The sequence below is a fragment of the Anolis sagrei genome, chromosome 3 (genome assembly GCF_037176765.1).
Source record: "Anolis sagrei isolate rAnoSag1 chromosome 3, rAnoSag1.mat, whole genome shotgun sequence".
NCBI classification, from domain to species: Eukaryota; Metazoa; Chordata; class Lepidosauria; order Squamata; family Dactyloidae; genus Anolis; species Anolis sagrei.
This window is the reverse complement of record NC_090023.1, coordinates 31,705,860-31,723,851: the sequence shown is the minus strand read 5'-3', so window position 1 is coordinate 31,723,851 and position 17,992 is coordinate 31,705,860. Positions and strand designations below refer to the sequence as shown.

The window sequence follows — 17,992 nt, the reverse complement described above, 5'->3', positions numbered from 1 at the left end:
AGATATGGTTGCCAAACTGGCTGGCCATCAAAGAGGACTGGATAAATTACACAATGTAACACAATTTTTGTTCCTGGGTTATAAATGTCATTTCCTAATTGGTTCGGTCATAAAAACATGGAAAAAATTTATTAAACTGCAAAAAAATGTTTTTACGGGACATCCTGCAGCATATTTTGCTATAGTTTTTCAATGAATAATATCTCGAGTCTCAACCAATTCAACATAGTTTGTGGCAGCCACAAAAATGAAGTTTCTGAAATATAACAACTTTCAAAAGTTAGTACTGCACAGTTAAACAGGAATAACACTTTCAAACCAGGAACAGATTTTTTTTCAAATTTTGTTACATAATGTTATTAGCAGATGGGGTGACCAATAGCAAATACTCAGGATGGTTGTATCTTTGATGTTCCTCCCACTCTTAGAGGTAGCATGTCTCTGCTGGAGAATATGGAATGCAAGGTACAGTTGCTCTAATGTTCTGTTGGGGGCTTCCCATAGACAACTGATGCCCAATGTCTAACCAGGGGTGGGCTAGATAGCTCTTTAATTTGGTATGCTATGTTGCACTGGATCCTAGTGTTGCACAAAGTGTAAAGGCCATTTAGCAGTGTTCAGGATAGATAGACTAACCTTCATTGCCATTGGAAGGGGAACAATGGCAACACCAAGTGGCCTATTTTTTCAGTACTGTGTTCTCTAATAATGTATTTTCAAAACTGGGGTGGTCAAGGACAACTGGATCGAATGAAGAGATGGAGTTCTATGTCATCAGCATGAGCATACTGATTACATTGTATCTCAAAACTCTGCACAACTTTTGTCCATGGTTTTATGTTAACAACATTGGGGACAAAACTGAGCCCTATGGCACACCACAGGTCAAAGAGTCAAAGAGGAATCCCCTTGCATCATGTTTTGAGTGTGCCCCTCAAACAAAGACCTGTGTCACTGTAAAACAGTGCTCCGATCCCAAAGAGGACACCTTGGTCAATGGTATCAAAAGCCACTTAAAAGTCCAGCAAAACCAGGAGGGCACACACTGCCTGTCTAGTTCCCTGCCTTGATAATCTATCTCTTTACCATAACTAGGCCTGAAGGCAGATTAACATGGATCTAGACAATCCATTTCATTGAAAAACCATGGGAACTGAGAGGCCACTGCACTCTCCAACACCTTGCTCAAAAGAGGATATACATGAATGCCTAAAAGTTCTCCAGTATGGTGGAGTCCATGGAGGACCCTAGTTATGTTTATACAACTACATTAGTGTCATAACAAGACCTTGACCCCTCCCTTTCAGTATGTATCAGAAGCCATACTAAAGTCCATGGAAAGTGGAGTTCAATCAGAGGGAAAAGAGGAAAGGTCTATCATAGAATCATAGACCTCGTGTACCATCCAGTCCAATCCCCTGTCAAGAAGCAGGAAAATCACATTCAAAGCACCCCTGACAGATGGCAATCCAGCCTCTGCTTAAAATCCTCCAAAGAAGGAGCCTCCAGCACACACTGGGGCAGAGAGTTCCACTGCTGAACAGCTCTCACAGTCAGGAAGTTCTTCCTAATGTTCAGGTGGAATCTTCTTTCCTGTAGTTTGAAGCCATTGTTCTGCTTCCTAGTCTCCAGGGCAGCAAGCTTGCTCCCTCCCCTCCTCCTCCTCCTCCTCCTCCTCCTCCTCCTCTTCCTCCTCCTCCTCCTCCTCCAATTGTTCTAGTGGCCTATTTGTTCACATGATTTGTAAAAACTGTAAAAGAAACCTGCTTTAGAAGATTCTTTCTTAAGGAAATATGGAGTTCAGCGTATAATCTCCAACTTTTTCACCTACCTATATCACTGTATATTATTTATTTACTTACCTCCTTACTTACTGTATATTAGGTAATGCAGAAATGTACATGAAATTTGAGTTTAAGTTATGTTGTCTGTGAATAAATATCAAAGTTTATCTGGGCACTGACAATTTCATAAAGTTGTACATAGTAGGAGTTTATACGGTTGCACAGATGTGCCTGCTTACAACCTTTGTCTTCTCTCTTTGGTGGCTTGCTTAAACTCTTTGTTAGTTCTGTGATCATAACTAGGCTTTAGAAATAAAAATCCATGAGAGAAAACATGGCCATACCATCCAATAGAGGACAGTTGTTGTATGCACATGATGAGCAGGGCAATCCTATGATTCTGGAAAATTGTCTAGCTGTTACCCAAGGTCTACCCCTGATATAATGCCATATGCCTAGCAGCAGAATCAATGTCACAACAGAAGTACAACCAATATAACAGAAATGCAATTATGCTTCTGTCATACTAGGACAGTGGTTCTCAATCTGTGGGTCCCCAGGTGTTTTGGCCTACAGCACCCAGAAATCCCAGCCAGTTTACTAGCTGTTAGGATTTCTGGGAGTTGAAGGACAAAACATCTGGACTCCACTTGTTGAGAACAATTGCACTAGAACATACAGCTGTACTCATTTTCCTTGTGGAAAAACTAAGACTCAATCTACCAAGTTTTTTCTCCAATTATTATGTAAACAAAATTAGGACTGCAATACCCTAATGAAAAGGGAAAGCAATGATTTTTTTTAAAAAAACCCTCATTTAACCTGAGATGATGCCTCTCTAGGGATCATTAGGCACTCCAGCATCAGTCTATGGTCAACTTCTGCCAGAAACTGACCATAAAATTGTGCTGAAGGACTTACAAATGCACAAAAATGTTAACTTTAGGAATTTCTAGATCCTCTAGCACAACACAGAGTCATGCTGGAGGACCTAGAGATTTCAAGAGAACTTACTACTTAGGCGATCCCTCGTAGTCCGAGGATGATGGTCCTCCAAGAGTTGTGATTTGGGGGTGGATCCGTAGGTGGCTGTGAACATGCAAATCAAGAGAACATGTGAATCAACTCTGAATAATCAAATCTGAAAAAGTTAAACCCTTAAATGATAAGGGGCAACTGTTGTTAATAGTTAAGTCTATGAAGCTCATCAAGTTTGGGTTTCTTGTCTAATTCTGTCATACAACCTATATACCATGTAGGAGTGTCTTTTGTCCTCCAGATGTTAGAGTGGTCCTAGCCAACATGCTAAATAGTGAAAAATGATGTATTCAGCAACATCTGGAAGGACTACATGAGATTCACTCATGTGAACAAATATATCTGTTAGGCATGGCGGAAATGCCATGGTTGTATCTGCTTTGAATGAATGTGAAAATGAACTGAAGATTAGTTTGACTTTAGCTTACTGTCAACAGTATCACTTCCCCTTGAACTGCAACTTTTGAATATTAACATGTAATGCATACAGGTACAATGAGACTTCCAGAGTTAGGCCGGATGTGGGTTTTCATCAAATTGTTAGTTATTTCACTGGCCATTTTGGGTGGGCAATTTGGGAAGTTATAGTTCAAAAAATAGACTGCTATGGGTAAATGTATACAAATGGATATGAATGCCTGGTGTATTTCCATACAGTTTTAATAAGACTATTTCTAAATTTTGTGTTCTAGGATCTAGTTTGGGGTCCAGATGGAAAGGTCCAAAATTAAATATTACAGGAACACAACATGTCATACAGGAAGGAGACTCTTTAAACATCATGTGCAGGTAATCAGTTGGGTTTTTGTGGGAGGGTAAGCTTCATATACCCTTGCCCTACTGTTAATATACTATTGTTCTAATTTGCCTTTGGTGGGAGTGAGAGAGGGACCTATTAAGAGTGAAGGAGTCAGGCATTAAAAAGACCTTTGTGTTTGTGTTTTTTTCTTCTTCATTTCTGTTGTTGCTTATAGAGAAGGTTATTTCCAAGATCTCCAGAAATAGCTTGATGCAGTCAACTGAAGGCATGGGAATTAGCCCTGTATTATTGTAGCACAACTTAATTGTTCCTTGTTGCTTTTGCTTCCTTATCTGCCTTTACAGTGGGGAAGTGGTCCATTCATGGTCTCTGCCTGAAAGTCTCACTAAGGACAGCAAACGGGTGGATATAATTACCAGTTCTTGTGGAAGGAACGGAAAGCAGTTCTGCAGCAGCCTGACCTTGAACAGAGCTCAGCCCGGCGACACAGGATATTATAGCTGCAAATATCCATCCACAAGTGTTCAGAGAAAGAAGACAGTCTCAAAAATATATGTATTTATCAATGGTAAGATCCCATTTTTTCTAAAAACAATCATTTTGTACAATTCTGAAATTAAGGGAGAATCATGAATCGTGTAGATCTTGTGTAGTTCCATTGCTTGGATAATTTATGACCTAACAAAAAGACACCTGGAGCAGAAATGAGAGATGTTGTTGTAAAAGCTAGCAAGTAATTTCCATCTTTACTGGTCAAGTACTAAATACACCATGCAAGGTTTCAAAACGCCACTGGTTAAATCATCAGGCAAATATGTTAACATAATATAGGCCTGTGATTCCACCACATAATTGTTTTTCTCCTGCATTATTTTTAAGCATCTTTTGCTGTTGAAAAAGCCAGTGGAACTTCAAAAGCTTGCTTGATGTATTTTATGTATTTTGATTGGCCAATAAAGTTATCACCTTTTTTTTGCGGATTTTATATTTTGTTGTATTTTGCTGCAGGGACAAAATGGCAACCTTTAAATATGTTTGTTTTACTTAAAAAAATTATTGTCTGCAAGTTGCTTATTTGTAGTACATCAACACATTACTTTTAAAAGGAAAAAAAAGAACCAAAAGATTAAAAAAAATCTCCAGATTTCCCAAATGACTCCCAGAATCACATTTTGAAAAGTCAACACAGCTCATTGGGGAATATAGTTCAAAACTATAGAGCTCAAAACCAGACTAGAATGGTTAATAACATTGGTAACCATTTCATTGTTTTCCAAAGTTACATTGTTGCCCTTTTGAGTTTCCTTTGTGGGGAGAAAAGCAGAGTATAAATAAACATAAACAATAAACAAATAAACATAAACAATAAACAACAACAACAACAACAACAATGTATTGGCACTTGGGAAGTGTCTGACGTGTGATTCAATACAAAAGTCAGCATAGTAACATTGTTTGCTGTGTACTAATCTTGTGTATCAATAATAATAATAATAATTTGATACATAACAAGAGTAGTGCATAGCAAACAAGATCAATATGCTGCCTTTTGTATTGGATCACACGTCGGACACTTCTCAAGTGTCTAGGACTATGTGATGTATCGGCAAATAATGCGTGTAGATCCAAGTAGGGTGGCCTTCTGCAGCTGACAGATCGTAATTTTGTCAGCGCCTATTGATTTTAACTACAGGCCAAGGTCTTTAGGCACTACACTCAGTGTGCCAATCACCACTAGGACCAGCTTTGCTGGCTTATTCCAGAGTCTTTATAGTTCGATCTTTAAATCCTCATATCGTGTCAGCTTTTCCAGTTGCTTCTCGTCAATCCTACTGTCGCCTGTCAACAATCCATACTAGGTTGTTTTTTTTTTTTTTTCATGATTGTGAGGTCAGGAGTTTTGTGCTCCAAAACTCTTTCAGTCTGGATTTGGAAATCCCAGAGTAGTTTGACGTGTTCCTTTTCTGTAACTTTTCAGGGTTGTGATCGTACTAGTTCTTTGTCACAAGCAGGTGGTATCTGTGACACTAGTTCCAATGTATCATCTGAGCAACTGTGTTGTGCCTCTGCTTCTTCTTCTTCTTCTTCTTCTTCTTCTTCTTATTATTATTATTATTATTATAAGAGTATTTAATTACTTAGTATGGGTTATCTGCAAACTTTGTACTGAAGTACAGAGATCTGAAGTTGTAAAAGGCCGGACATCTGTAATTTTTGTTTTTCTTAGTTTTTAAATTATGGAACATGCTTGATAAACTTGTGGAAAAAATGTACACTTGAGGACCATGCTTATGACATGATCAGTAATCAGATCTTCCATGAAAAAAAAAACCCAACAAATTTACAGTCAGCTGTAACTTTTGACATTTTTGTGTACCTTCTTCAAGTCATTTCTGACTTACAACACTAGGGTTTTCTGGGGCTGAGAGGCTGTGATGTTGTCCAGGTTCACCCAGTGTGTTTTCATGGCAAAATGTGGATTCAAACCCTCTTCTCCAGAGTCATAGTCCAACACTCAAACCACTATGCCACACACTCAAATTAAATTAGGTCAATAGTGTCAGATGAAGTCATTCCTCTGAAGTGCTTCCTGACCAGTTGTGAGGCTACTAAGAGTCCCATTGGGGGAAGTGGGTATTACCAAGGCTGATAGCTTTATGTGAGGGTGTGTGGTTTTTAAAAGCCTTTTGGCAGATCTGGCCACTGATCTCCTCTTGTTACATTACAGTGGAGATTAATCAAAACACAAAGTCAAAGTTTTATAGGCCAGACATGTGGGTGGAAAAAAAGAACAGTAAAGTCGCTTGGCTGGTGGAATTTTGTATGCCTTATCTAAAAGGAAGTGGACCGGAAGTGTGTCTAGAAAACGATTAGAATATTCCATCCAACACTATCAAATGCGTACCTAGTAATATTCTTGCAGTAACAATGTTGCTAGGTGTGTGTGTGTTTTTTAGACAAAGGCCATAAGATGCCATCATGCTGCCAACAGAAAGAACACCAAAATGTCAAAGAACAATGTTGTGGAGTTTTTAGAAATAAAGTGTTATTTAACAAATAAATTGAGGCTTAAGTCACATCTATTAACTTATTTGACTATGTAGCCACAATCAGTTCCCAGAAGCACCACCCAATTTGTCCAACTGTCAGGAATGCTGGGAACCGAAGTCCAAAACATATGGAGGACCATGGGTTGGGAACCACTGACTTAGAAGATTGTCACCAGATGAATTCCCCATTTGTTGAGGATAGGAAAGAAAAAAAATGTCAACAACAGTGTGATCAGGTATTTTTTTAATTTCATGGGTGACAATGTACACATTTGAAATCAGGACTGCATCCTATATCTTTTTTGGCACCTTCCTATTAAAAAAGAATCATGATGCTTCATTCTTTGATTAATAATAAGATTGATTTTTGATTAATAGTAAAGAACTCAAATCAAGGGTTCTTGAATGCCTACAGCACACCGCTCTGATTTGCAAAGCCTGTCAAATGGAACCTGTATTTACAAACCATTTCAGTGAACAGTATTCAATTTAAAACCAAAATTTTGCATGATAGGAAAGCAAAGCTACATATTACAAGGCAGGCATGGGTTTAGACTGTCAGCTATAGGTGGAGTGATGAATTCAAGAAAGCCATGGCTCCGAGTTTGCAAAAACCAGGACCCATCCAAACTGCCATTGCAGTGTATAGTCATACATAGCCAAAGTACATAGTCTGGATTATCTATTTTGATAGTTGGGTTGTATGTAGATCCAGTCTTAGGGTCCTTCCACACAGCCCTATATCCCAGAATATCAAGGCAGAAAATTCCACAAGATCATCTTTGAACTGGGTTTTCTGAGTTGAGTCCACACTCAGATAATGTGGGATTTTCTGCCTTGATATTCTGGAATATAGGGATGTATGGAAGAGCCCCTAGTGCTGTTAATAACAAGATTTCCTGGAGGACTCGCATTCATACATTCACTGTAATTTGAAACCAGTCGACAACACAAATAAAACAACGTTCCCTCAGCGTAGGACCTGAGGCATCTTCCAATATGAACTGAAAGAGAATTCAGCTAACATCCAATCAGTAGTAACATCTAAGGCCCCTTTTACACTACCATATAATCCAGAATATCAAAGCAGATAATTCACATGGTTTGCTTTGAACTGGACTATATGAGTCTACATTGCCATATAATCCAGTTCAAAGCGGATAATCTGGGTTTCATATGGCAGTGTAGATAGGGCCTAAAAAGCATTTTTGAAAACCCATCCAAAAGAGCTGTCATATTAAAATGAAGTACTAAACTAAACAGCAATTTGAGGGGGGAAATATAGCACCTACGACTGAAAGACTCTTCAAAACAGCCAGTTAGTGGTCAAGTACCAGTCTGATCGAAAAGATCTAAACATGGCAGTAGAAGGACAGCAGAAAGAGAACCAGCCTAGGTTCCCATGAAAGGGCATGCCCTGTTATGAGACTGAAAGGAAGACCTCCACAGAAGATGTCAAAACTCAAAACAGGTTTTCAGATAGTCTGGATCCAAATCATAACTAGCACTTTGATTTGTACCTGGAAACAGACCAGTGACCAGTGAAGTTGTCATAACAAGGAGTTTCTGTTCTCTATGTAACCAACTCTGGGCAGAAGTCTCACCACAGCATCTTGGACCTGTTGATGTCTCAGAACACTTTCCAAAGTTAGCCCCACACAGAATGTGTTATGGTCATCCAAACAGGATGAGAGCATGGCATGTATCATTGACTGAATCAGACCTTTCCAGGAACAGGCACAGCTGGCACATCATCTTTAACTGTGCAAAAACAAACTCCTGGCCATAGATGAAACTTGGGTATTCACCCAATTTTCATGGGGAATGTCAACATACCCACCATAGACTAGAGGAACACATCTCTGGCAACAAAAACAAAGCTGGACACTCCTCTGTGGAAGCCAGTGTGGTAAACTGGTTTGAGTGTTGTGCTGCCATTTGATTCCTTGCTTGGAAACCCACTGGGTGACTTTGGGTAAGGAACACACCTTCAGTCCCAGAAAACACAGTAATGGGTTTAGAAATGACTTGAAGGCACACAGCTATGACAACACTCATCTTCTCCTCTGCCCCTGCCACAAACTGGAGGGACACATGTTAGGCAACAAAAACAGAGCTGGACACTTCAGATGAATATACACTGCCCTATATCTTCTTTGAACTGGATTATATGAGTCTACACTGCCAGATAATATGGGATAAGCAGATAATCTGGGATCAGATCCTGACATATCGGGCAGTATAGATTCAGCCTTCTCTGCCTATCCTCCTCCAGTGAGGGAACTGGGAGGGCACGGCTAGTGCTGAAAGTTTGGGTTTAAAGGTGAAAGAAGCCTAAGTATGATTGTTCCACTTGGCAAAACTTCACAGTACCTCATCCTGTTTTAGATCTATTCGGGATTAATGTTACAGGAATCTATGGATCAGCTAGCCCTCTTGCTTCATTCTGATCCAGATCTTCAACCCACTGTGTCTGTCCATTAACAGTATAATTTATTGGTTGCCTTTTGGGACCGGGTAGGATTTTTTTTTCTCCTACATTCTAGGAAGGTTTCTTGCCTACCCTATACTGTTCTCAATGGCAAATTGGGATGGTATAGTCTTAAATAGGTCTTAATGGAAAACAGCTAAGGGACTATACAATTTGGTGTACAACCAAGACACCTCCTTTTGGGATGAAGGCCATAAACTAAAATACTCACCTGTGGTTAACTTAGATGAAGTGAGATGAAAACAAAGGCCTAGAAATGGGAAGTGTCTGGCCTCAGCAACTTTGAGGAAGACTTCTCCAGCATGTTTCCCTTAAAGGTTGCCCAGGTTAGGTTAACAGGGGACCCAGGTGTTTTGCCCCAATTAGCCGAGGAGTAGGCCTAGCAGCTTTTTCCACACCAAGTTCTTGACACCCAAAGAATTAGATTTAGTTGCAAAGTTAACTAGTTAACAGTTAATAAAAGTTGCCCATATTTCAACCCATAACTTCTGTGTGGACTTGTTATTTCAGGAGTTGGCAAGCAAATGAAAAACAAGCAACATGTGGCCCTTAAGCAGTTGTTGATGTTTAACTCCCATCATTTCTAACTATTGACTATGCTAGCTAGGGGTGACTGGAGTTTCAGTTCAACAACAAGTTGCCCATGCTTGGATTAAAATATTTTCTTTGAGTGCCTTTCCATGTGGTTTTCCAGAAACCAAGACCACAAATGTAGCTTTTTGCCTTGGCGTTTGTTTGGAAAATCACAGTGGAAAGTTTGGAAGAGCTGAAAACTGCCTAACAAGCCCAAGTGCATAAGAGATGATCAAAACATTAGAAATGTAAAAAGATCTTGTCTTCCCTACAAGCAGTAAGTAAACCCTTAAAGTGCCACATTTCTTCCCTGAGAAAAATAATGAGAGAGAAACTTTTTAAAGTGCCAACAATAAGCAATCATTGCAACCAAAGAGGAAGGCTTTGTTAGAGACAATTCAGAAGGAATTACAACATTATTTAAATCACTAAACACTTACAAAACATGTAAATCTTTAAAAGAATACAATTATAACTATAATTTTAAAATGAAAACATTAATACAAGTGAGAGGGACAATTACACCAATTTGCCATTATAAATTTCCCATTATGTACTTCAGGATGGGCACAGTGTATTCTAATCATAAGAGAAATTTCTATGAATATAATCGGGATTGCCCAAACTCTGCCATCATCTGAGTGAGGGGGAGAAGATGGCAATTCAAACAATGGTAATGTTCCTTTTCTTCTCATTGCTCCTGACCATCATCTTCCATCACAAAATGGCATTCTACCCACAACATCTTGGTCAGGGGTCCAAAAGTACAAGCTTTTGGGACTTGGATAGCTCTGGAGAGCAAGACTCTGCAATTCTGTGGGTTCAGTGGTGTAGTTCACTGCTTCCAATGCTCCATCGTCCAAAGTAGATATATCATTCCACCTAATGGGAGGACTGGCCCTGAATCTAAAGCTGCTACAGTGAGAGATGTGTACCCAGTTCTCCACATTCACCGTGGGTTAGGGGTGCAGAACCCCCATTAAAATGAAACATTACACATTGCAATTTTTAACCCCAGAGAACAACCCTCTTGGAAGGGAAGTCATGCTACCCCTTTATTCTGCCTTGATCAGATCACACTTGGAATACAGTGTCCAATTCTAGGCACCTTAATTTAAGGGAGATGTAGACAAGATGAAATGTGTCCAGAGGAGGGCAACTAAAATGATCAAGCGTCTGGAGAACAAGCCCTTTGAGGAGCAAATTAAAGAGCTGGGCATGTTTAGCCTGCCGAAGAGAAGGCTGAGAGGAGACATGATAGCCATGTATAAATATGTGAGAGGAAGTCATAGGGAAGAGGGAGCAAACTTGTTTTCTGCTGCCCTGGAGACTTGGACACAGAACAATGGTTTCAAACTACAGGAAAGGAGATTCCATCTGAACATTAGGAAGAACTTCCTAACTGTGAGAGGTGTTCAGCAGTGGAACTTTCTGCCCTGGAGGGTGGTGGAGGCTCCTTCTTTGGAGGGTTTTAAACAGAGGATAGATGGCCATCTGTCGGTGATGCTTTGAATGTGATTTTCCTGTTTCTTGGTAGGGGGTTGGACTGGATGGCCCACGAGGTCTCTTCCAACTCTATGATTATATGATCCTGAGTGCTCTTGAACATTTAGTAACTTTGTAAATTGGTTAAATATCCTATAAATATATATTGATCCATAGTTTATCTCATGACAAACCAGAAAAATAAATTGTGCTTAAGTTCTTCTTCACTGGTTTCTCTAGGTTCTCCAGCATGACTCTAGAGTCAGCTTCTGCTGGAGGTTGCCCATAGAATCATCTTAAAAGATCTATTCTAGAGATTCTTTGAGAGCATTAATAAAATCAATCAGTAACATCCTCAAAAGTCAAACCTGCAAACGTGGAGGGCCAACTGTATGTCTTGTCAGTTTTGTTCTTACTGGCAACAATAAGTAATTATATAGTTTTCATCCTCACTCTGAGAAAGGTGATGAAAGCTACATATAGAGATACACCCAATCAATCCATGCTGAGTTCACTTTGCGATAGCACAAACCATATGATCATACCAACCAATAAACTAAAACATAATACTTAGCTATGTGCCCTGAATCAAATAAAGGATCACGAGAATATGCTGAAACGAAAAGTCAGTGGTGGATATAAAATTAGTGCAGAAGAATATATATATATATATATATATATATATATATATATATATATATATACACACATACATACATACATACATATACACATACACACACACACACACACCACACACACACACACACACACACACACACAGTTTTAAATTACTGCTTCCTGGGAAATAATCTATTTAAAATTGATACTGTGACTACCCTTGGATTGTTTCCTGTGGCGGGATGTTGTGTCAGGCAGAGGTGTCTTTTTCCCATGTTTTAGTGTGTTCCATGGGAACAAATATTTACAAATACGGAATCAGGATCTTGGCGATAGAGGAAGTCGCCTCTCCTTGGCTTTTAAACACTGTGTGCTTCCTGTGCTTAGACTGATCTAGATTATGAATCAAATGGGGGTTGGAGGAAGAGGTATAAAACCCTTCATAATAGAAAAGGATAAGCATATTTATCTTTATTGTTTTTAAAGGCTATTGACCTTTTGTATATATTTAGGCATTTGCAATAGATCCACATCTTTACTGACCAGTAACATACATATTTCCATCCATTTCCCAGAATGGCTAATACATTCAAAACAGTCAAATAAAATACAGACAGTACCAGAGTTACACACATTTGATTTATGAACGACTCATAGTTAAGAATGGGGTTGAGACAATAGGAAGGGAGAGAAACCTACCCTTCAGAAGGGGAATTCATTCCTGGAAGAGTTATCATGGGAAAAGGTGTCTCAACTGAAGCTTTATCATCAGTTTTTGTTTCCATAACAAGACTTTTTTTTTCAAAATCCAATTATCACAGGCACAGAAAATGAGGCGAAACTTTTGGAACAAGAGCACAGACAGCAAAACAAACACCACAGGGGTGTTAACCTTTTCCTATGCTATCTAAAGCATGCATAGATAGATGGATGGATGGATGGATGGATGGATAGATGGATAGATGGATGGATGGATGGATGGATGGATGGATGGATAGATAGAGCTGGAGTTACACTAGATAGTGGTTTGAGTTTTGACTATGACTTTAAAGACCAGTCATGGAAACTCACTAGCTGACCTTGGGCAAGTCAAACTTTCACAGCCTCAAAGAAAGGCAATGATCAGCTTCTTCTGAACAAATCTGGCCAAGAAAATTATGTGATAAGGGTCCTTAGTGACAGACTGCTGTGAGGGTGCTACATAATACACACACATTCAACGTCCCGTACTTTGGTTCTGTCAAGAGAGATATGTTCTAGGGAGAATGGGCTGTAGATCTTTTCCACTGCCTTCTTCGAGGTCTGCCAGTATTTAATGCCCGCTCTAGTCCCATCTCCCAGCTGTGATATGAGTAAACAGGCACATGGTTCATCAGTGCTGCTCTCTCTGAGACTTTGATCTCAGTTATACCAACTGAGACCCAGGCAAGGGGGATGAACCATAGTTGCCCAGTTCCTGAAATCTGAAAATGGGCTGGCTTTGGTCCCAAGAAGGGTTCTCCTTGGACTTGCAGCACTGCTAAGCCTCATCCACTTCAGCACAGAGCTGGCCATCTAATTCTGTATCCACATATAAAGGAACTACTCATAAGAACCAGTCATTTCAGACCAGCCTTGTGCACAGCAGAGAAGGAGGTGGGACTGGAGGGCCTATACCTGGCATGGGCAAACTTCAGCCCTCCAGATGTTTGTCGACTTCAACTCCCACCCGTTAGAAATTGTGGGAGTTGAAATCCAAAACACCCGGAGGGCCAAAGTTTGCCCATGCTTGGCCTATACAATTGGCTCTGCTGAGACACCAACAAACATGTTCCTTCTCTTTTCATGAACTTTCATCAGCAGCTATGTTACCTGGCTCTAGCATGGGAAATGATGGGATAGTGGGACTCTCTCCATCATCTGAATCAAGAGATTGAGGCCCTTTCTATACAGCCCTATAATCCAGGTTATCAAATCAGATAATCCACATTATCTGCTTTGAACTGGATTATTTGAGCCTACACAGCCATATAATCCAGTTCAAAGCAGATACTCTGGATTTTGTATGGCAGTGTAGAAGGGGCCTAAGAGTTTGCTTGTCTTTCTCTTCCATGCCTAACCCCTTTTCTTTTTATTCTGTATTTTCTAAGATTGTAAGCTTGGATGCTGTAAATATTTTGTTTTCAATCATTCTATCATATGAGGAGGGTGAAATGCCTGCTGGTAAACAACAGTTAGGGTGATAAATATTATGAAAGTACACATGTAGTCTCTCTCTTACACACACATGCATGCATACCCATTAACTGTGGCACCCATCTTCTGAATATAGATATACTTTCTCTGGTATTCATGACTGAACTCCATCTATTTCAAAGTATTAGGACTTTAAGATGGGAGAGGAAGTGAAATCAAACCAAGGGTTATGAAAAACCTACAGTGTCAGTACATTAAGTACTACTATACGTGAGAATGTCATATATATTCTTTTCAACCAAAATCAGGAAAATATTTGAAAAGTTTTAGGTTGTTTTGGTCGTTTATTCATTGTCACTTCCGATTCTTCGTGACCTCAAGGACCAGCCCACAGCAGAGCTCCCTTTCGGCTGTCCCCACTTCCAGCTCCTTCAAGGTCAAGCCATTCACTTCAAAGATACCATCCATCCATCTTGCCCTTAGTCAGCCCCTCTTCCTTTTTCCTTCCATCTTCCCCAGCGTCATTATCTTCTCCAAGCTTTCCTATCTTCTCATTATGTGGCCAAAGTACTTCATCTTTGCCTTTCATACCCTTCCCTCCAGTCATCAGTCGGGCTTTATTTCCTGAAGTATGGACTGGTTTGTACTTATTGTGGACCAAGTCTCAGAATTTTCCTCCAACACCACAGTTCAAAAGCATCTATCTTCCTTCGCCGAGCCTTCCGTATGGTCCCACTCTCACATTCATAGGTTACTATGGGGAATTTGGTTTATATATAGTACTTATGGACAATGCCCAGAGCAGAACTTGCCAGTGATGTCAGTAAGAGTGCTACACTTGGAAGTTGTATTTTAATGAGAATTATAACACTCAAATGTATATATCTTTTGGAAGTCAAATAATTAGTTATTGGGGGTTATAGTTCCTACCTACATGCTAAAATTCTCTCTTCTATTTCACTCTTTTTCTCACAGTTTAAATTTCTACTTCTATTTGCTTCCCTTCTACATGTCTATTGTCCAATTCACTGTGACCCATTTAAATGGGAAGTGGGGAAGAGTAGCGGCCTGTAATTGAATGGTTCTTCCTTTGTAAAAAAAACACACACAAAGAAAATGAAAAACAATAGAAAAAAACAGGAAAAAGCAAGAAAGCAGAGCTTTCTGAAATGCTGTTTTTGTTTAAATGTACAAATGGGAAGGAAGATCATTTTTGAATGTACAGCATGCCATTCCTGGCCCTGCTGGGTTAAGACAAAATACCATACACTAGCCTACGATTGTCACCTTGGTGTGTGACTGAAGACCTGAATATATCCGCTCAAGTGAGAATGTTCTTCACATATTGTACCCGTTTCCTGCCACTCTCTTTAAAAGGGCTCCAAGGCTCATGATGACCCCCGTTAGTACATTGCTGGCATCGGCCGGTGGTGACACTCTGTCTGCAGACACTCTAGGGCAGCTCTTCCTCATACTTATAATGGCCCACAGGTTATGCATACAGGAAACTGCTCTGCAAAGTTTGCTGGTTTGAGAAAATAGCCTTTAATTTTGTGACAAAGATAGATGAGTCTTAAGGGAGTAGTAACAAGTAAAATTTCACTGGAGATATGAAGAGCATCTGACCCCCCATTTATAACTGCAACCCTTGCAAAAACAAAACAAAAGTGTTTCTCTGACAATAGTACACTCTGGAGAACTCTGGGCCTTTCCTTGGATCATACTGCAAAGGAAATGTTGTTAAGTTATTTTGACACTTATATATATATTTTTCCTTCTTTAAAAAAATCCTTGGCAATTAAAATAGCTATATACAGTAAAATTAGGTTGTTGCAGGTTTTTTGGGCTATATGGCCATGTTCTAGAAGCATTCCCTCCTGTCTTTTCGCCTGCATCTATGGCAGGCATTGTCAGAGGTTGTGAGGTCTGTTGGAAACTAGGAAAATTGGGCTTATATATCTGTGGAATGTCCAGGGTGGGAGAATCCTTTGTTGAGAGGTGATTAGCTGCCCGCTGAATTGCTGAACTTGTTGAACAGAAGGTTGGTGGTTCGAATCTGCGGGAAGGGATGAGCTCCAGTCATTAGACCGGAGATGCGTGACAAGATCAATAAGCCATCAAAGTGTTTCCCTTCATGATTATCATCACAAAAATATTTTCCATACCTTGCTCACAGAGAAAAATGCATCTAACCCAGAAATTGTAGTGTACAATTGATTCAATGAGATATTAACTTTAATCACTTAAATCAGTTGTTCCCAGCCTGTGGTCCATGGTTCACCAGTGGTCCCGAAGAACTAAAATATGATCCACGGCCTCATAGTTACTACACCATTGCAATAAGAGTGACTGGTCCTGTGAAACCCTCTTTTAGTGCTGAGGCGATGGGGATGTCGGGAGGGGAGAGGCTGACTGCCCACGAAAGGCATGACAGCAAGCAGGGGTGCCTTGGTGTCTTCATTTTAAGGCCTGCTCCTGGGGTTATTTGGGGTGGTGATTCAGAATATTGCATTGGATAGACCACATCAGATCTAGATTATTAAATATGGTTTTCTGTGGGTGAGCAGATGGTGACTACTGGATGGCATATGTTCTGTATCAGAAACTAGTGCTGATGTGGTCTAACCAATGCATTTTTCTGAATCAGAAACCCCAGATAGCCAAATCGAATCTAAAATTGACCAAAAACTGATTCGTAACCCTTTTGGTACTAATGTTGGAGAGTGGTCCCTGGTCAAAAAAAGCTTGGGAATCACTGACTTAAATGGATAAAGTTGCTGCCCTGACAACTTCACCCTGTTGACTCAATAAAACTATGTTAACTTAGGTGGCTCTTTTATAATACAGACAGTATATGCAGAACATATAATTTCATATCATGGGAGAAAAGAGAATGATGTCTAAATATCTGATTCAGAGTAGAAGAACTTGTAGTGGAAATACTTGAAGAACTCCCTGAAAAAAATGCAAGTTTTAATGAAAAGGCAAAATCTATATCCTACCTTTCAAATACTACTTCAGGGACACTAATTTGATAAACTAATATTGAACATTTAGATACATGCTAATGCAATTTATACAATAGTGTAGCATGTGACTATGGGCCACACTTCGGTAAGCTTCAATGCATGAAACTCTTGATTGTACTCAGAGTTTGGACAGTTAGGTTTGTAAATAGTTAATTTGGAATCTTAAATGTATTTGACATTTTCAGTTGATTGCATTATGCTTGTTGATTCAAAATACAAGTCATTAGACATCAGGGATTTGCAGAGAATGTGCAAAAAGTCGACTGTGGGATGGGAGGAAGATAGGTGACAGGAAGCCAAGACAGGATGAAGTTGGGGAGGGTGTGCATGAAGAAAACCTTTCCCTTAATTATTGTGTCTAATGAACACACTAACGGAGTGAAAAAGAGGCAATTGTGGCTCACCTCAAATAGTACTATATACTAGAAAGGGGAATAAAATCAATATACATGAAAGAACTTGAATGAAGGGCTAAAATGCCCTTGCAACCATCACTCAGAAGCTTCCTTGCAGGCTGCGTGATAGTGGTGGTTATGGGACTAGAATTTAGCTCTAAAGGACCTGGGTGCCCAAAGGCCTCCTGCTAAACAAATAATCTTCCCTCTCTGTATTTCCCTTCTATTGTCACTCCAGGCAGGAGTTCACTTCATCCCACCATCTTCATTCTCTTATTTTCTTTAGTTCTAATTCAGTGGTACTCAACCCCAGGTGTTTGGCCTATAACTCCCAGAAATCCCAGCCAGTGTACCAGCTATTAGGATTTCTGGGAGTTGAAGGCCAAATCATCTGGGGACTCACAGGGGATTGATTTTGTCAACCACTGTCTAACTGCTTCCTAAGCTGCTGCCGCCGCCGCCACCGCCGCCTCCTCCTCCTCCTCCTCCTCCTCCTCCTCCTCCTCCTCCTCCTCCTCCTCCTCCTCCTCCTCCTTGTGTGTTAGTGGTAACTTCTCTGTTTCCCTTCTTCCTTCCAAAGAAAGCCATGAG

The 17,992-nt window shown here is 40.0% G+C and overlaps 1 protein-coding gene across 1 annotated transcript in view; it reads left to right on the top strand.

The window, feature by feature from the left end:
- Positions 1-17,992, top strand: part of FLT1 (fms related receptor tyrosine kinase 1) — a 140,400-nt gene that overhangs the window by 18,093 nt on the left and 104,315 nt on the right. Inside the window, exons 2-3 of the mRNA XM_060770885.2 lie at positions 3,515-3,611; positions 3,927-4,150. Coding sequence (XP_060626868.2) covers positions 3,515-3,611; positions 3,927-4,150 — 321 coding nt within the window. The remainder of the gene's footprint in view (positions 1-3,514; positions 3,612-3,926; positions 4,151-17,992) is intronic.